General features: G+C 34.1%; 1 protein-coding gene across 1 annotated transcript in view; it reads right to left on the bottom strand.

Moving 5' to 3' along the window:
* Window positions 1-21,437, bottom strand: part of LOC121322318 (low-density lipoprotein receptor-related protein 1B-like) — a 155,772-nt gene that overhangs the window by 93,210 nt on the left and 41,125 nt on the right. Inside the window, exons 11-19 of the mRNA XM_041262116.1 lie at window positions 21,038-21,178; window positions 18,363-18,488; window positions 18,113-18,244; window positions 11,328-11,462; window positions 10,811-10,940; window positions 7,035-7,161; window positions 6,702-6,853; window positions 6,276-6,400; window positions 3,377-3,748 (exon numbers count right to left, since the gene is read on the bottom strand). Of these exons, the coding sequence (XP_041118050.1) occupies window positions 3,377-3,748; window positions 6,276-6,400; window positions 6,702-6,853; window positions 7,035-7,161; window positions 10,811-10,940; window positions 11,328-11,462; window positions 18,113-18,244; window positions 18,363-18,488; window positions 21,038-21,178 (1,440 nt within the window). The remainder of the gene's footprint in view (window positions 1-3,376; window positions 3,749-6,275; window positions 6,401-6,701; window positions 6,854-7,034; window positions 7,162-10,810; window positions 10,941-11,327; window positions 11,463-18,112; window positions 18,245-18,362; window positions 18,489-21,037; window positions 21,179-21,437) is intronic.

The raw sequence follows: 21,437 nt of genomic DNA on the forward strand, positions 1-21,437 counted from the left end.
AAACCACCACAGAATAACCCTTAGTCTACTTATCTGAACAAATAGAAATGTTTAACTAATTCCCTAGCTATTTCAATTAAGGTCAATTAATGTAAAATGATTTTGTTGATGAGGTGCCAAAGTGTTTGTTTACATTATTTATAGCTGTACACATCATCATGTACACAGGTCATCGTCAACAATACATTTAGCACAACCCTGCAATAAAACCTGCAGTTACCACCTCAAATGGTTTCTGAGATATGAGGCTTCAACACTGTGGTACTGGCAGCTTTATAAAATACCTAACATGAAAGGATGACATTTTCTTGCAATATACCCAAGGTAGAACCTGACTAAGGGAATCACAAAATACAGTTGTGTATGAAGCCAATATCTAAAAGTGTTATCGGCGACATTTTATTGAGTATATCTTTAAATCAACATAGAAGAAAACATGCAATATTAGACAATAATGTAACTACTTTATTATTGGTTTAAATTATGCTTGTTTACAGGCCAATGAGTTTCATTTTTTCAAGCTACCTAACCAGTAGACAGAGTGACAAACAGCATGGGTTGGACAGCACCTGCCTTAAATAGAAGGGAACAAATACAGATGAAATAAACAGCATTCATTAAAACTACATGGACTCTCCTAAAAAAAGCATTACAGTGGATTCAATTTATGAAGAAGAAAGAATTGTTATGAAAAAAACATGTAAGCCAAAAAAGCTGTCATGTGAATGTTTATTGTATTCCAAAACATACTGTATGCACACAGTGATCTCACTGAGACAACATAGGAGCAACATCGGAACAAACAGTCAACTGGACAGAAAAGTGTGCTCAACAGCAAGCTAGCTTGGTTTAATGTCTGTCATAAAAGTGGTTGTCCATAACATGTACTTTAAAAAGTGTGTTACATGGTGAACAACTGTGTTTAAGAGGTGCTGTCATGATTGTTGACACTATTGGTCTTTCTGTAGGGAATAGACTCACAAACTCAGACAACAAACAGGGTTCAATTGCCAATAGATTTTTTCAATTTTTTTTGTTTTAATAAAAGTGCTTCTGAAGCACAGCTTCATAATAGCTTGGATATGGCCCTTACTAACTCTCTACCTGTTAGTAAAACATGATAGTGCCTAAAACAATATTCTCTTTCAACAGCGCAATCCCCCGAGATGCATGCCTATATAACTAATTTCCCAAGACAATATTCTCTTAGACCTCCCAAATAGAAAACATATTACTATTTCTAAGAGAATAATATCCAATTCACCCTTGCTCTAAACTCTCATAGATTAAATTATGGGGTACAAAATGGTATAAAACAGTGGATACCTGTAAAGGAAGCCATTTGCAAGCAAATTAAATCAGCCATATGAAGCCACTAGTGTTTACTATGTAAATTAGCTTAATAAAGTTTAAGAATAATTAATTTTACTCCCTTTATTTCTGAAGTCCTTTTAGTTTTTTCTACATAATTGTGGGAAACGTAAATGACAAAACTACAGAATTAAAAGTTGCTGGTACCTCTAGATATGAAAAGACGTGCTGCAGCTCAGTTTCACTCCAAAGGTCTAGCTGCAATTAGGTCACTTGACCTACTGCACTGGTGATTTAATACCATGAACGGTCAGTTTGATTGTATATGAAAAAACTTATTATGCCATATTAAAGTATACATAGCAAGCTAATAAGCAAAAGATCTTCAACATGAAAGAAGAGGGACCATTGATAACGTTGCAAGTGCTAATATAAAGTAACAAATGGATTATAAAATATTGGATAGCACTCCATTAATTGCCATGCCTACAAATATTAACATCCACTACTGTACTGGTTTGAAAAGAGGACTCTTCGTTTTTATAGGAAGTTCTTTGATCAGGATCTCGTAACAAATGGCAAATATCAGCTGGGTTTCTGATTAAATATTTAACAATAAGTAAATGATTCAAAGTAAGTTAACGCAGCCCCCACTGGGAGGAGTGACACTTCTACAAATTCAAAACCTAAAAATGAAAATGAAGTCAATACCAAGTCAAATATTGCAGTTTTAGATTAAAAGCCAGGTACATCTATGTAGTCAATTTTATATATTATGAAAATATTTATGTTCAGGGTTACAATATCTAAACTGGAAATGTTCCCGTGAATAGGGTAACGCTTAACACTTGACTTATAGCATCTGACATATTTATTACCACTGTCATGTTACGTTAACAGACTGGTACGTGCTATCATACAATCATATTTTACACATTTTTCTATCTTCATAAACCTACAAATAATGCACAACATATTTATGTTCAGTTATGTAGCACACCCGTTCACTTCCATTAAAGCTGTAAGGGTAAAAGCAAACTTAATTTTTAATAAATAAGGATCATTAATGTGATGGCAGGTATAGAACAAGCCATGATCTTTTGTGGTGTAGTTTACAGTCAAACAAGAGTTTTCTGTTAGATGTGATTCTGGGCAAGTGTACATTTTAATTATTGATGATTCCACTTCCCACTCGCTGAGGACATGAATCCCAATGGAAATATTGCATAGAAGCTCCACGGCACCTCTAAGTGGTTAATGCAAAACAAATTTAACTAGTAGCAATGCGTGACTGAAGACATAACTACCGATGAGCCAAAGTTGTGCATTAATTCTCACAAAATGCTCAGTTTTGTGTTACCTATGCAGAAGCATCACACTTTCTGTTGAGCCTACAAAAAAACAATGCCTTTTAATAAAAACAAGATGGTAATGGTTCTGAGGAATATACAAGCTGAAATGCTGATTTGCTTTGATCTGATTTGCTGTTAAAACAGGCTGGCTGGCGATGTGTTTTTCACAAGCTGGTCATCGACTTATGGAAAATAATTTGGCTTTGAAACACAATGAAAAAAATAATCAGGCAGAAGTCTTGTGGGAACCAATACAATGACCAAGAGGTTATCCCACAGTTCCAGGACTGGCAGGAATTAGGTAGCTTCCATGATTGGGGTTGTGAGTTATGTGAGTATTGCTAGGAGAGAATTACTACTGATATATACAAAATTAAAAAAGAAAAAAAAAAACAGATGATTAAATCACTGTCTTATTTAAAGCTTCTGCTGTTTACTATAAGCCAATTGAAATTCAACAAAAGCAGCGTAACCTCACTGTAAATAAATGCTGGATGATAAAAAAAGAATCAAGGCTAATAGACAGTAAAAAACCTTCAACTGGTATTACAGAGTTCTATAAATTTACCAATGAATTCCCTTTGATTTCAAATTCATTCTTTTTGATTCTTGCAGGTTTTCTCTGTAGCAGTAACTCTGTTTGATAATACTATAAAACCCTAAAGTAAGTTGGCAGTCTAATTATAAATCATGCATCTGTAACATGTACTTACTTTCAACAATGATGCGTCTCCCTGTCCAGTCGTCATTGATAACCTGGATATTCCCAAAATGAACATCGCTGAAGAAGATGCGATTAGTTCCTTTTACCCTTTGGCTATAGTCAAAGGCAAGAGCTATGACATTCTTAAAATAGGCAGGGTTCTCATAAGGCTTTATTGGAGAGTTTAAATTGGCCTCATCTGAAAGGTGAATACTCTTCAGTATGGTTCTCTCAGAATATAGCAGGTAGCCGTCATAATTCTGACAATGAAGTCCATCCTCAGAGAGATAGCCATGGGCACAAGCACAGGTCCTCCGCCCATTTCCAAGATAGAAGCAAAGCTGCTGACACCCACCATTATTCTTGGCACAAGGATTTGTACCTGTAAAAAAGAAACATATTACTGCATGCTGATAGCTGTCTAACTCTAGTGGATTATAATAAAAATTTCAATACTGTCTCCAGGAGACTCATTTTGTGTTGAAATGTATGCATATTGTATTTCTTTTTTATAATTCCAATAACATACATATTTGCTGACATGTTCCTATATTGGTAACATTATTAATGTTACGAGAAATCACGTGACACCCAAAATATATTAATCATATAATTCAGTGTCCTGGAAATCTGCAGTTGGGAATATTCAGAGATCAAACATTCCAGAGAAAGCTATGTCATCACCAGGGCTATAAGAATGTTAGGGGCAATTAAATCCCCCCCCCCCCAAAAATGTGTTGTTTATTTTACCCGATTGTTCTTCCTAATTTGAATATATTCCATCACAGCAGCAATTGCCCACAGCAGTGCAAGAGAACAAAGGTCAGAGGACATCCTGGTCAGTAGTGCCTGCTATAGTATAATGAGGAGAAACAGTTCCTGTAGGTCTTGCCTCCTTAACCCACAATAACCTCAAAGTCAATGTGACACTCCCTTTGGAATCCTCAGCAAAGACTTCATGATTTATACCACACAACTGTGCTTTTACCACAGGAGGCACTCAGCCACCTTAAAATCCATAAAACTTAAGTAGATCTTAATGCCTCCAATGTCTTATGTAGCAAAGGCACTGCCATGTGGAGTACATGGTGAGTTATGCTCTCAAGACCTTGCTGGTTTGAATATCTGTCATGCAGAGTTGCCAATCTTGGCTGAGGGCCCACAAGGAGTGCTGCCTTGACCTTTACGGTCCCATGAATTTGAGACAGTGATCCTGATATCTCCACATTGGTGATCCGAGGCATGAACTGCAGACTGAGGATTAGATTTCTCTGTGCAATGCCTCGGTCAATAGTTGCAATAATTTTTTTAAGTGAAGGTACAGTACCATGCATTTTCTCACATCCTAGCTTAGATAAACTATTTATCATAGGAGACACAAGATTGTGCACTTCTCCAGTTTAATCTATAATATTAAAAAGTAAACAGTGAAAACATCACGAAAAATGGTTTGTTAAACTGGAATACATCCATCTCAGGCTAACAATGAAGTGTTATCTTATTACTAAACTATAAACCTATCACAGCACAGATATAGAACAATAAATCTGTTTCCGACTCAAGTTGTTTTTTTATTCTATCAAGATTTTCACCCTTTTTCTAAACTGAATTTTCATGCTTGTAGACAGATAAAAAGCTGACAGTAGTGCAGACTCAAGCCATCTTTCTATCACCAGGGAACATTTGGTGTAGCACAATGGTCAGACCCTTTTAGAACACATTTTACAAAATAAGTTTACAAAATAATTGCATGCTACTTATTAGTAGCAATAAAAGAGAAATAGCTGTGCAAACACGCAGGTCTGTATAATTTGAATATTTCTAAAACTTGGAGTCAGCGCTCAATACAGCAGTGTTAATTATATTTTAAGACAACATTGCAAGGAAGGTTTTTTTTTTCATGCAGACATGTTCATTATTTAGTTTGATGGCAGAATGCTAAATATGTTTGTGTTTTATGTAATATTTTGGATTTTGAGAAACACTGTCTCTGACTGAGGCTGAAAGTAGGGTTATCAAGAGAGAGAGAGAGAAAGTGTGTGTGTGACTAGTTGATAGAAGCAGTGATATAATAGCAATCCCATGGTCTACCGTGATCCAAAGCTTTACACAGGCTGAGACATATAATCTAAAGTCTTAACTGGGTCAAGAGATTGTGAATCCTTCATGTTTACTTGTTTATTATAAAGCTATAGACTATTATTCAAATTAGCTTTGTGTATAGATGGGCAAGTATCATTGCTATCAAATACATATTATAGAGGACAGTAATATAGACTGAAAATTACATTATGCAGGGTTGTATGCCCAGCAGAATCCTGTTATTTGATCTTAGGGTAATCTTTCTTTAAAAGTTACTTACCCTAGGATTACCCTAGTCCCATAGCAGCTTTTAATAAGCACAAAATAACAAAATAAACAAAACATATGATAAAGATAACATGTTGCCATTTTATGCAGTGTTAGTATTACAACTTGCGCACAGTTATTGCAGCTCTTTGTTATTTGAAACTTGTTAAAAGCTGTTCTAAATGTAGCATCACCATAATTAAAATCCTAGGGTTAGTGCTGTAAGAGTTAAGTAGGGCTGGACAAGAGAAAATCTTTTTAGTAGTTTGACTATGAGTAACACCAGGTTTAAAGAGCAAATTGAAACCTATTTGACACATGAACACAATTTGTATAACAAATGGACCTCTTCAGCTCATAAAAAAGTAACACAAAAAAAATTCTGGCCAAGGAAACCACATTATACTCACAAGGCAATCTCCACACCTCATACCTTTAACCCTATCAAAGCTTTAGCATACTTTTAGCATGCCTTCGTAGTCCCACTTGTAGTTATAACATGGTGTATGTCATGGCAAGGATTAATAAGGATTAATAATATCATTAAAATAAGCCTTAACCTTTCTCTTGGGCTCTGTTAAAGACTTTAACATCTTTCAGGTTTATCCCGAGGCCACTTCTTATGGTCAAGGCATCTGTAGCATCACTCTTGAAGCCCCTTCTGATGGAGCCGTTGGCGTGTGCCCTGCCACATACAAGACAGAAAAAGTTTAAGAGATAGTCAACGGCCCTCAACTAATTAAAATAGCAGAACTCATTAAAATACAGCAGACAGCTGGCCCAGCAGAAGGTGAAAGAACCTACCCCATCACTGACACTGAGTTACGCAAGATTTAAATAAAAATGTATCTTTTCTAAAGGAAATTACAAGGCTTTGCAGGATTCTTATTGTGACCTTGCTAGGGAGTGGCCAATGCTACAAGGGTACAGCAGTTGGTTCTGCAATAACGTTTGGAGACTCTAACATTTCTAGAAAAATAAATTACCTGTCAGACCAGTAGATGTAAACCCCAAAGACTGCCACTGAAAACATGTCCACGTTGCTCCCCGACAGCACAATCTCTCGGCTCTCTCCACTCTCAAGGTTGATCCTTTCTATCTTGTCTGTGCGTGCATCACACCAGTATAATGTATTTTCCTGGAATGCAATTTTCAAAGAAACTTCAGTGGGCCACTTATCTGAGCTTTTGATTAACAAAAATCATACAAAACTCAAAGGATGATGCAGCTTGTTGTTATAAGTATTACTGAAGATCAAATGTTTGCTGAAGTGAGGAGCTAGCTTAATTTATTTTATTTTTTTTTATTTTTTTACTTACCTCATAGTCAATTGAGATTCCATTAGGCCAGGCAATACCTGAGCTAATAAATATAACTTGCTCGGAGCCATCTAAACGTGCTCTTCCAATGCAAGGGGTCTGGCCCCATTCTGTCCAGAACATGTACCTGTGTTATACAATCATTTATAAATCAATTGTTAGAATTAGTAGACTGTAAAGGCCACCCCCAGTTAACATTTACGTTTACTGTAAAAGTGTAAAGGTTTATAATCCTTTGTTTGTAACGTTTAAGATTTACAAAACTTCACTGGGGCAGAGATTAAACATCCATCCTCCAAAAACAGTATTATTCTTAACTGTCAATGTATTATATGCAAGGGCCAACAGAAAATAGAATTATACAAACCAAAACCACTGGGGAAGCCTATCCTTTAACAAACGTTACAGGCAATGTTCCAGATAAGGTTTTGGGTCTGGGAGTAACTTACACTCTAATTTTAACACAGCGAGTAAAATGTTTGTTCAGTGGGGTAAAATGCAGGATTACCTTGAAGTTATGAGTAATCTCAATACATACTGTACAATCTTTAATGATAATGGGGTAGACATTAAAAAAAAGAGCCTTCCATTTTAACTGCAATGTTACTTTGAACTACTTTACAACCACACATGTGTTCTACAGGGTTCTTTATAGGCTCAGCGCCTTTTTTGAGGTGTCACAGTGACTGCAAATTAATTGCATTATATTGTAACATTAAATACTTAAACTCAGTGAACATGTTAAAACTTCAATACATTCCATACACATAAATAAATAAGCAAATGCATTAATAAGTTATAAAACAGTTTTATAACTTTTTAAATGCATTAATAAGTTATAAAGTTTCCTAGTACCTGAAAACATTGCATTTTGGGAAATGTAGTTGTTAGTGGAAGTTTCAGGAGAGGCAGACAAGCTGTGCAGCAAAATTCCTGTGCATATTTTTAGGTAATAAATTTGAATTGAGTGCATATTTTGGGTTTTTTAATGTGGAAAATCAGCAGGTAAGCAGCTTATCTGGACTGCTAGTTACAGGTAAGTAACTTCAACGTTACATTTTAATAATGTATTTATTAAGTTTGGTACAATTCCATTTGTCTATGTGCATAGTCTGGTTTGTGTTTTGTTGGGAATTATGTGAGGTCATTTGTTATGTTTTTGCTTGGGGGTGTCACTGTTCATTGCACGTTTGTACCTGCATTCTGATTGGCTTAAAACTACCTGAAGTGATCTCTGCTATGGTAATCTAATCCTCTATAACTTCAAAGAGAGCTAGCATCAAAGGTTAAAAAGTGAACAAGCATTCTTTTCTGTTTAAGGTCAAAACGGGTGTTCTTATAGTAGTAATTTCATTATTTTACTGTGTTCATGTTAACAAGTTTTGTCATGTTATTTCAGCTGTCATACAGTAACTTTGCAGGGCACTTAAATGTATTTAGTCTGTTGAGCTGTCTGGGTTTCATTAAAACTACTTTCAAGCACCACTTATGTCGTAAACTATCATGCACAATGTGGTATATTGAATGGTTATTTAGCAGTAATATAGTTAAATACTATACTATCCAAATACAGTACTGTACTCATTTTTATTTTGAAGTTGAAAGTTATGTAAGCCACAGAGTTAAAAACACACAGGCTTTAAAAAAAAAAAAAAAAAAAAAAAAAATATATATACAGCTCAGATAAAAGAAAATGAAGATTAATAATATGTTAGAATTTGCTATGTATAAGAATATACACTATTTAGAGTCAAAGTGCATGACAAAAGATACGTCTAGCTAGCATAAGTTTAAGGGAGTAAACACAAGAGATTAATTCAGTCGAATTCAAATTCCAGTCTGCCAATTGCTTATTTTTAATTTACTGATCAAGTGTCATTGTTTTTGTGAATTATTAATGGCAGATAATTATAATACAAGCCATACCAAAGATTTAGTATTGTCAGCAATTTGGATTCAAACATGTAAAATATAGTAATTAACACTGTTATCCGTTCTGATGAACATATGGTTGCAGATCAAAAAGAAAATGAAATAATATGTCACATTAATTAGAAGGTTAAGATGATCTAAAAGGTTAAGAACATTTTTCATATTCATTCAATAATAATGATCCACTTGAACTGAAAAACAATGCACTAATTAGACAAAAGCACCCATGTATTTTCTTTAACTTGCCTGCAGAGAATAGCATTGCTGTATCTTCCGGATGAGAATCATTAGGATGTATAGAAAAGGGAGAAGTAGAAGCAAAGAGCATTTACCCACCTGAACTTTAAATGTTTAACTGACTTGAGCTGAAACATATTTCAGAAAATGAAATGTGTACCTATAGTTGATGGTGCTTGAGATAATGCAACATTATGAAATTGTGTGCCTGTGAGCTAACTTAACATTGTAAGCTATTTCATCACCATACACAGTGCAGTTTAAAAAATGAATTGCACACACACTGTTGACAGAGGTTTGACTCTCAAATGTTATTTATCCATAAAAAAAGAAAATGTTAAATCTTTCAAACTATATTAATGAATGTCATCTTATAGAAGCAATAGTGTAAAATAAGGATTGGTGAAATAAATAAATATGACAAGGGAGTGATTTTTTTTTTTTTTTTAATAAAGCAAATTAAATGGTGCAATATAAGGAATATATTGTAGATGGTGTTGTTGGCATCATTCCTTGTATTTATTAACTGTGTTGTGCTTTAAGTTAAAACAACAACAACAAAAACAAAACAAAAACCAGTACACTAAGTTATTATCTTGGTGTTTCTAAGATTAGCATTTCATTAATCTTTGCAGTGAAAAGATACAATAATTATATTCTGATATATTTAAAATCGGGACAAAATGTTTAATGGAAGATATTTTATCTTTCTGTTTGTTAATTACTATTTAGTCACTGATTTAGAATTCTTAACAGATGGATATACATTCATCCCCTCACTAGTATTCTGATATGTTAATGTAGAAAACACTGCACAGTGATGGCTCATTTATAACAACCAGTCATTTTGCAAAGAGACCCTTCCCTGCACACCTGTGTAGTTCTATTTATTCAAACATATTTCATTACTGAAATATGCCCTGATCCTGTAAGCAATTCATTAATCTTGTGGCCAGCAGAAGCCTTAAGTCTGCTGTAGCAAATGTGCATTTTATTTCTTTCAGTGTTCAGACACTGAACCAGATTTTACAGCCAATGACATCAACTGTTATTGTGCCAGTATCCACATATTTTTGTTTTTAAGTCAGACATTCTATGTCCAGTTAATCAACCTAGAAGCCTGCAGTGTAGTGCTGAAAAAACATGTAATTATGTTTGAGTTCTCAACCAGTGTTGCCATAGAAAACATAAGAAAAAGCTTTAATACTAACAAACACCATATGAAAATAAGGACCACCTACTTATAAAGTTTTTAGATGGTCCCTTAAATGGTGTTATAGAGGTAATTATATGCAGATGTGAATGCATACATTATCTGTTTCTGGTGTTTTACATAACAAGTGAGTTATCATATTTTCAGAATCATCGCTAGAAAAAAAAAAAAGTATGAACCCTGCTAAGTTCAAGCATTTTTAAAATGAGAAAATGACTTCATTTATGTGAACTAGATTCTGTTTCTTGCACATATGAAAAATACTGGCTTGTGAGGCTTGATTTAGAATATAGAGGGGTGGCTAAGGATTGTATAATATGTCAGAAATGGTTATTGCAGGATTAAAATAGTTTGTCACAGAGCAGTTATTTCAGAAAATAAAAATGTATATTACCCTTTCTCTGGATGCACAGCAATAGCTCTAGGCTGATCAAGCCCATCAGCTAAGACCACAGAACGGAAAGAACCATTGAGTCTTGCAACCTCAATGAGATTAAAGCCATGATCAGTCCAATATATGTTACCTATAGAAATAAAATTTGAAAAAAAAGATTCTTAGCTACTGCACACCATGTCAATGTAAAATCAAAGTGCACATTTATACAAAACAGTCAGACAGCCATTATGGAAACTGCTGGCTGGCAAGACTTTAAGTGCTTGTACAAATGAGCTGGCTCTTTTGTGCAGTGTTTAAGTTGCTCACTTTCAATAGTAAGAACATCTGTTGAAATTAAGGATAAGCAATCAATTATTTCCCCTATAAAATATGTACAAGCCCATTCTGATTGTTAAATAATGTCTTTGCAACTTTCAGAAACTGCAGAAGATCAACCAGAATTCTTGTTAAGTGCAATATCCTTTCAAAAGGATTACATGCTATCCTATTGGAAATGCAGTTGAAAAAGGCTTACCAGCGATCCAGTCAACTGCAATCCCTTCTACTCTCCCAATACCATTGGTAATGATGTCTTCTTTCCATGTTTGATCTCGCTTCGCTCTGCTGATTCGGTTTAAACCCATATCTGTCCAATAGATTGTGTCATTTTCTGTAAGTGAAATGTGAAATAAAAAATAAAATAACAAACAATTAAAAAAGCTAAATGGAAAACATCTGAATAGCACCCCACAAACCCCACTATAACTAAGTTGTCATTTCACAGAACTGAACAGCCACAAAGCACGGAAATGGACCGTCAAATTGGATGGCTCTACGTCCTATACAGTTCACAAAAGGGTTCAGTGGGTGAAACCTATTTATTCCAGTCTTCTTATTATGTCAATATGTTCACATTCATATGTATAAAGTGATTGAATCTAACAAAATAATAGGCATTCCAGTCAACAGGGGATGCTGCAGGTAGGTTTATGTCAGGATAGAAGTCACTGAAGGGATGAGGATAATTTTACCCTCCAGGTGAAATGACAAGAAAGTGCAAGAGAATCTGAAAGTAGGGCATGCAAACAGAGATATTGACCTAGTATTAGGTATGATGTAATAGTAAATCATGTTAACTATAAAAACACATGTTTACTTAAAGATTTGATGTTTTTCAAAACTACATATTGGAGACCTATATAATGAAAGAAGTGCACAGCAGGTAATGTACAGAACTGTTGTCTTAGCTACAATCACTTTAAGCCCCTGGAATGTATCAGCGAGGAACTATCCTTTCCCAGGGGCTTCAAGAGATGAATGTGAACATGCCCTGACATTACTGATGCAGTAATACTGACTAAGGTTTTTTGTGAAACCCCTGAACCATATCATTATGCATGACAAATGTACCAGTAAAAAGTTCAACAGCTGATTAAAATGGTGTGATATTTTTGTTTGAGAGAGAGAGAGAGAGAGAGAGAGAGAGAGAGAGAGAGAGAGAGAGAGAGAGAGAGAGAGAGTTAGAGACAAGAAAGAGAGAGGATACCAGCATGGTTTATGTAAGGACATCCTCCTCAGGCAAATAAAAAACGTATACCAGGACCGATCATTCAGTATTCTGGTAATACCACAGTGTGTGTGTGTCTATATATATATATATATATATATATATATATATATATATATATATATATATATATATATATATTTAAAATCAATAGCAATACAATGTGTACATTTTATATATTTAATCAATTCATTCATTCAGGGATTATTTCACCTGGCAGATCTTTACTTTCGCTGTTAAACAGACTATGATTCGATAGGTCTTTTTAGATCGACCCTTGAGCTCAGTCAATTTGCAACATATCTGTTGTTTCCTAAAGTTACAGGCAGTTCGGATAAGTCAGACGCAGGCAGATCAGTATCTGGCATTTCTTGATTAAATTCATTCTCAAGTTCAAATCAAAACAACAATGGCCATTTTTTATTATTTCCGACATTTTAAAGTTGTTATAAAACATGTATCAGTGGCAGTATTGTTTGAACTACTAAAGTGCAGCTCCGTCCTGAATTTCAGCAGTACACCACTAGATTAAAATGTAATCAAAGTCACATTCAAAACTAGTCCTGGTAAACATGTTATCCCACTGAAGTGGAATAACACAAATGTATTGCATGCTACATATAGCCACAGTTGTGGTGTATGTGTATTGTGTGTGTGTGTGTGTATGTATGTATGTATATGTGTATATATATATCCTTCTTAAAAAAAAACTGTGGCTTATAAAAAAAAGTATAAAGACAGAAGCAAAGTGTGAGAAATAATCTGGTTGAGAATTACCTTTCAGCACTAAACACACTGTGACATTATGAAGCAAATATCAAGGACTACTATCATGTATTCACATTATCAATAAAAGCCATGGTAATGATTGTGTGTGCTGTTCTATAAGCAAGTCACTAGAGACCTCCACTCCACATAAGGCCAGTGAGCAAATACTGACACATCATCTAATTTAATGGCAAACTCAAGAGTTGTCATTCAAAATGACAAGTAACATTAATCCTTGTCACCTTAAAGCAGAGTACTGCTGATTAATTATGTCAAGGGTGTGCAAGCCCTGCTTAATCTGAAACAAAAACACATTGGAAATATGAAAAAACACCAAGGTATCAAAAGTGTCCAGCCAATATAAAGTGGAGATATCAAAATTCCAGCCAAGTTTTAAGAAATCATTCCACCGTTCCCTTTGCAATACATATAACAAAAGACTGATGAGACAAACCAAACAGATAACAAGTCCTGAAACAAAGCAATTGTCCTGGTCGTTACAATATATATATATATCATATATATATATATATATATATATATATATATATATATATATATATATATATATATATATATATATATATATTTAAAGTAAAAATATATGAAAGTATGACAACCTTTATGTACAAACATCTTCACTAATATACAAATGAACAAGAAGTGGAGAGTTTTTTTTTTTTTGTTTCATCCAGTATTAAATGGCATTGTTTATACCTGATAGTGAAAAATAAATAAATATCGAGATAGATAAAGAAATAAATACATGTCTACGTATTGATTTAAGTATTGATTTATTTCAATATTTATTTATTTATGTTTTACTTTTGCCAAATATATAGGCTATCCTTCAGCATAGCTAATTCTCCGAAAAAAATGAACGTTCCTTTTTGTCCAGTGGGGACCACAAATAGTGTTACTCTCATCAACCAGTTTCGAGAGGAGGAACCATACTTCCTTGTGCCATTAGGGACCACAATGAGCATTACAGTGACAGGAAACCAAAAAGATTCAGAGCTCAAGATCAGAATCTCAGAATGATGATGATAATGATGATGACTCGAAAAATCTCCAAAAAATAATCCCAAAAAATTCTCTGCTGGCTGACTACATCTTTCAAAATACTGCTTGTTTTTTTCAACTGCTTGTGTATCATGTAATAATAACACAGCATGCTTGCAAGATGAAGGTTGCAGTTTCAGATCCCACATATGACAGACCTTTTTTCTTAAATTTTATACACACACACACACACACACACACACACACACACACACACACACACACACACACATATATATATATATATATATATATATATATATATATATATATATATATATATAGACATGTAATTACATTTTAAAACAGAAATAAATCAATTAATATAAATGATATAGACGTCACAATAAGTGTGTTCCCTAGTATACTTCCATGTTGACAAAACAAGTTAATTGTCATTAAACTCGGTTGTCCTGTAATATAAATGTGCCTGGGGTCTGCAAAAAAAAAAACGGGAGAAAAAACAGCAGCAGCAGGACATTTTTTACCTTACTTTGGCAACTTATTTCTCTTACTGTATGACAGGTATTGACTTTTTTGTTTAGAGTGTCTCTGGCAGTTCTCGCTGATCGCTGATAACATGTCTCGAGGAACTTCCGTTCCTCTCAGTGTTGTAGAACATTTCCACTATCTGCAAAAAGTAAACTGTACTTAAAACAGATTTCAAACTGTGAAAAGATGAATTATATTTAAATTACACACATCAGAGATGTATGATTCAGAATCAGTAATTGTCTTTTTCCATCACACGTCTATTCTGTTTGCTCTTTAGATGTATGTTTTCTTAATTGCTCTCCAGATTTCTCCATATGTTGGTGTTTTATTTTAAACAAACCATTGTGCACTGTATTGTGCACACATCTAAGTATGGTAAGTAGCATGCTGTCCTTGCCAAAATAAAAAAATCTTTATGTAAGTGAATGCCACAGTTTCTGAATTGATCACAGGCTGTGTAGCTGTGTACCTCCACCCCTGCCCCCCCCAGTGTAAGAAGAAAAAGGGGAAACAGTAAAGTAGAATGATCTTATAAAGTTGCTTCTATTTCCTTCCCCTGCTTTGACACCACGTGTCATGTAAATGTTTAAAACTGCATTAGTTATGGACACAATGTTCCCATATCGGTGGTAACTGAAGCAGAAGAGCTCAGAAGTGTTAAATGAAAGTGAAGTCAAGAGGATCATAGTTTAAGTACATATGCATTATGAATTTGTATTACAGATTAGGAATACTATTCCTCTTCTTTAATATGGAAACAAAACAAAAGGTTTAAGTATTTTAAATTCATACACCCATACAGACTGCATAGCTTTGCAGTTCATTCATATCTTAGTTTGCATCATCTGGGTTGAGGACATTGCATGTGAGTGAATTTTAAAAAGGATAACTGATTTTTTAAAAATGTTTTAAATCAGCATTAGTCAACAGTGATGATTAAAAAAAAAAAAAAAAAAAAAAAAAACAACACAACAAAAACACAGAGGCTGTATATTTAACGGAGACATGCTATTAGTACAATTTAGGTCATTCAAAGGAAACTGCTGATCAACTGTCTGTACAGAATATGCATGACAACACTGCATCACTGTGTTTGCGTCTTGGAAATCTTGAGTTCTCTAACAAGCATAGCGGGGAACAAACTTATTGCTTGCCAGATGTTGGCAACATCAGTGGTGTACAAAAAAATATAAAAGACTGACAGTGATGGTTGATAATAGATACATGCAAGTATTGTATACATCAGATGATACACAACTCTGACCAACAAGAAGAAAAAAAAAACAGGCCTTCTGGTTCATTAGATTGACACACTAGTCATTAAAGTAAAGAGGTATCAAAAGTTGAATTTGCCACATCATTTGACTGAAATCAAGGTTGAAGATTTTTTTCCCTTCAAAATTCACTGAGGCTGATGTAGTTAATTAAGCAAGAGAACCCTGATAACAAGGCACTACCTCATTGATTGGTTTCCAATCATGACTGTCATTAGAGGAAGCACCTGACTGATTCTGTCTGCAGTAAAAAAGGTAGGCCTGATTTCCAAGACTGACTGGAAATGATATTTGGTGGAGGAATAAACTTTTACATAATACTGTGTATAATCCAGTCTGTCAATTCTCCACTGAACTTCCAAAAAGGCAATCTTACAGCATATGAACTACAGAGGTGATTCATTGAGGTCATTTTCATGACAGTCCTCAGTTATCAGCAATTAATGTAATGTAACCACATGTCATGCAGTTCTGTGAATGTTTTTGTGACAGTCAACTGTTTTAGGACTGCTGTCAAATATGTGTACAAGGATATACCGTGTGTGTGTGTGTGAAATATACTATGAGTGTGCGATATACTATCTGTGTGGGATATACTATGTTTGTGGGAGTTGTTTGATTGTTTAATTTATTATGTACCGGTATGTATTTACAGTAAAATTATGGTTTTGCAAAGGCAACACAAATTTGCCTGTTCCCTGCTAATACAATTTTTAAGCATATGGCTCAGGAAGAACATAATGGAATAAGGCAGAAATAACCAAGCCAGTGAGCAGACCAATGCATTAGGTACATCTTTTTGAAAATCTTCTCCAGTAACATATTGCATAACTGTGATATGTTAAATGTTGCAGAGCATATTGTCTGTGTATATAAAAATTGAATTGCAAGGGCAGTTATAGAGAAAACAAGCTGCTTCAGAAACCCAACTAAGAATACTGTATAAATAACATAGGTGTTAGCACTTTGAAAGAGCACCAGTAGCATGGAAACACTGTATACTTTACATATACCGTATTAAGGGATAAAGAAAAATCAAACAAACATATATATATATATATATATATATATATATATATATATATATATATATATATATATATATATATATATATATATATGTAAGATAGGGGAAAGGGTCAAGATTCTTCCCTGCTAGAAACATGTGCAAATGCATGTTTTGTTTAGTTATTTAATTTCATTTATTGTTAATTATCTCCTGCACCTGGTGGTAATTGTAAATTAGAACCAGGTGCAGAGTATTTAAGGATAGCAGTCTGTATTCTCGTAGCTGCTGAGTAGAAAGAAGCAGGAAGGTGTGTGCCCTCCTGCGAACAGTCACAAATGGTACTGTGTGTACTTGTGTTTATTTGTTAAACACTATGTAACACAATTTTTATTCCTGGGTAGTAAGTGTTATTTCCTAATTGCTTATGCCTCAAAAGTATAGAAAATGGCTATTATTCCCCACAAACTTTGCTTTTGTGACCAGGACAGTGATATTTCAAAATATCACTATTTCCAATGGGAAAACGGGCAAATGTGTGCCTTTTCGTTCACATAAAGTCAGAAAAAAACAACATATGAATCCAAATTAACATGTATTTATACTAAAGTAATACAAAAATGACTACAGAAGATTTAGAAGTGAGTAGTTTTTCGAGATTTACGATTATACTGTATTTATATTTTGAAATATCACTGTCCTGGTCACAAAAGCAAAGTTTGTGGGGAATAATAGCCATTTTCTATACTTTTGAGGCATAAGCAATTAGGAAATAACACTTACTACCCAGGAACAAAAAAATAATAATAATAATTGTTACACGGTGTAATGTCACTGAAGTGTCTGATGTGCAAAAGTATTCCACTATGACTCAGACAATCAATAGTCCAATTAGTTTTAAACAAATCCTTTGAAGAACAAATGTTAAGAATGCTTTTCTGGTCAGCACAACCCTGGTTATATTTATACACTTAATCTGGGAGCTGTTAAGCTGTGAAATCTGTTAAACCATGATTGAGAAAACTATGGCTCTCCATCTACAACTGAGAAAAGGACCTGCCAAGGAGACGTGTTTTCAGAAAAGGCTGTTATGACAATCCTAATAAACACCAATAAAACAAACACTGTAAAAATATTACTTAAGCTACCTGCATGAAAATCCACTCCTACAGCAAATAATGATCCCGTTATTGGCATCAGAGTTTCTGTACTGTCGCTGGGGTCCAAAGAAATCCCTCTGATTCCTTCATGAATCGAGTACATAAGGAAGGATCCAATACCTTGTTACAAAACAAACAGAAAACCTGTGTATACTTTAAATGCATAGAACATTTAAAGTTTAAACATAAACGCAATTTTAATTATCACATTTCAAATTTCAAAATCGTTTTTCTCTACCTTCACAAGACATGCGGTCATTTCGCAAGTCATATCCCACCGTGCATGAGCAGGTTCTGGTGTTCTCAGATGTCGGCAAGCAGAGTTGAGAGCAACCGCCATTGTTCAGCTGACAAGGGTTTCTACCTGAAAATGGAAAGAAGGTGGATGTTCTCACAGTAACAGAAAAATAACTTAAACAACAGGGAACTTTATTCCTCTTAAGCCCCTATTTTTGTCAGGTGCTTAAGAAAACAGAAGGAACAAAATAAAACAGTGTGCCTCTTTGTTACTAATAATGAATAAAAAGTGTCTAAGCACTACTAATGCTTTTTTTTTTGTTTTACATGTTTATTGATGGGGACTGGAACCCAGTCATTGAATGCAATATTTTTTACACTGTAATTTGTGATCAAGTGTTATTTTCTTATTAGTTTCAGTAGAATGATTCACAATAAAACATTTTTCACTGGAAATAATTCTGGTATTTATTCTCTGGCCAAACTTCACATCAAGTGTCTCTAATTACTGTGTATTTCCATACCCTATCCCTAACCCCTTTCTGACACAATTGTGTACTCACATATATCTTGCAAACAATGTACACATTATGTACATTGCAACTATGCATAATAACTTTGTAAGTTTGTGTAAGAACACATGTATGGTTTTTATTGTAACTAATACGTACATACACAATTATTTTGTAAAAGCTGTTATTAAATAGTCCTTTCAATTAAATTATAATTACATTTATAAAGTCCGGTAAATTATAAAGGGTGCAATAAAATTACTACAGCTTGAGGCACCTTTGGGATGCCAATTAAAGACAAAGAAAAACTAAACAGAAAATCCCTTTTAAAGGACAAATGGTTCACAGGCCTGCTTTGTCATTGACTTAATGACTTAATTTCATTTAAAAAACAATGTCACCAGATTGCACTGCTGTAACCATCAGTCATTAAAGACCTGGGCTAAAACATATACAATGATGACATTTACATTTAGCAGACCATCGCGTTCACAAAGAGATGCAACAAATTTACTTTTTATAATCCTTGTTGAGTCATATTTTTGTTGTTGCCTCTCCCTTAACAGGGATATGAAGCTTAATATTTATAATTGTTGTGTTACTGTAAAATGTAATCTGTGCTTTTTAACATTATACTTGTAGCTAATATACTAATATAGCCAAAATGTATTATTATTATTATTATTATTATTATTATTATTATTATTATTATTATTATTATTATTATTATTATGCATATCATTTCCGATTTTTATATTTTGAGGAAAAAAACTGCAATGGAATGCCAGTCTTCTTCAGGACTAGTTCTGTAGGTGTTTATCTTTAAGTGAAGTCAGTCGACAAGATCAAGCCTGTTAAATCAACCTAAATGATCTGGTATAATTTTGAGATGTAGAACTGTGTTTAAGTACATTGTAATCATCCTGGAACCTGCTACTTATTAACGATGCAATACTTCTAAATTAAACCTATAGTTTTGAGTACCTGCAGCTGATAAGGAAACTATATACCAGGGGTGGCCAACCCTGGTCCTGGGGAGCCACAATCAGCAGGTTTTATAGGTAACCCTTATTGAACACCCTGCTGCTCTTATGGACCAGAGTTGAACACTCCTGATTTAACTGAACACATTAACTTGCTAAATTGATCAACAACTTACATTCTTCAGAATTCTTCTTAAGGGTTACCTATAAAACCTGCTGGATTGTAACTCTCCAGGACCAGGTTTGGCCACCTCTGATATATACATTGGAAAGCCAACAAGGCTTGGTTTCACAGTGTGGAAGAATACACTGACACCAATAGATCATATTGCAGCTTTAAATCCTGAATGAAATGTTGTTTTACTAAAAGTGAGGATAAGCTGTGAGGCCAGCAGGTATAGACATCAAGAGTACAATTAGGTCATTACTGGTCATTTGCAATGCAAGCATCAGCTGCAGATCTGGTATGAACTTTAAATGTATGATATATGTTGATTATGTATGAATTATTTAATTAATTTAAGAATTTACATCCAATCTGAGTGCAGGAAATAATTACACTGAACTATACTCTTATAAAAAGACGACACTTGGTATATCTTCAGGAGATATCCTACAATTTAGTTGAATGGTTTGTTCAAGATTTTACATACACATCTTAGCAAGTGAGACGATATTATGCATGTTAACAACAGCAGGCACTCAAGCTTTTTTGTTCCTTTTGGCCCTCCGATGCTTAGTCAGAAGCCCCTCCATGAGCTAATTTGAAGTAGACTAATGAGACATCTCTCAACTCCCCTGTGGTCGGTGTCAAGAGAGATAAATGAAGTGGCTGATTGGTCTAAGGAAGTTTGGAGTGGTAGTAAAACGATTTACATTAAAGACTTCTTAATTGCCATTTTTTATACTAATGGAACATTTAAGGTATCTGCAGCAATACTGTTAATGGACCTATCATTAATATAGATGATTCTGCCAATATTTTACTACAGAGGGCCAAAAATTCTGAACCATACTGCATGGATTAAAAGATATTCAGCCCTACTTCTAAATTTGCAAAGAACTAAAAAAAAATAATATGCAAATAATCCTTCAGTTCAATAATCATTTAGTTTTACAATTCACTAGATACAGAGCAAATATGTCTACGAATATATTTGAATGAAGACTCTTAATGTTACCTTTTTGTCCATCTTTGTCATAAACTTTAATGTGGACCACCCCTGCAGTTTTATTCCGCAATATCACTGGGTTTCTCCCATCTTTCTTGTTTACAGTGCCAAACTGAGCTGAATTTTCATCTGCCCACCACAGTTTGTCACCTGAAAAAGAAAATAACACATTTAGGTGTCTAGTAAAAATAAATGTCAGCAGCCATGTTCAATATAATAAAACATTTAATTTCAATATACAAGTGAACATATGCAATTGCTTTATTTTGTTATTAACTCAATACTATCAACTGTTCATTCAATTACTTGACTTCCTCCAGAAGGTTGTCATTTTTTTTTTCGTTGATTGGGAGAACAACTACCTAATGGAATATTAAAGATTAAATAAAGTACATACATATAGGATTAA

Source organism: Polyodon spathula, chromosome 10 (genome assembly GCF_017654505.1).
Source record: "Polyodon spathula isolate WHYD16114869_AA chromosome 10, ASM1765450v1, whole genome shotgun sequence".
Taxonomy (NCBI): domain Eukaryota; kingdom Metazoa; phylum Chordata; class Actinopteri; order Acipenseriformes; family Polyodontidae; genus Polyodon; species Polyodon spathula.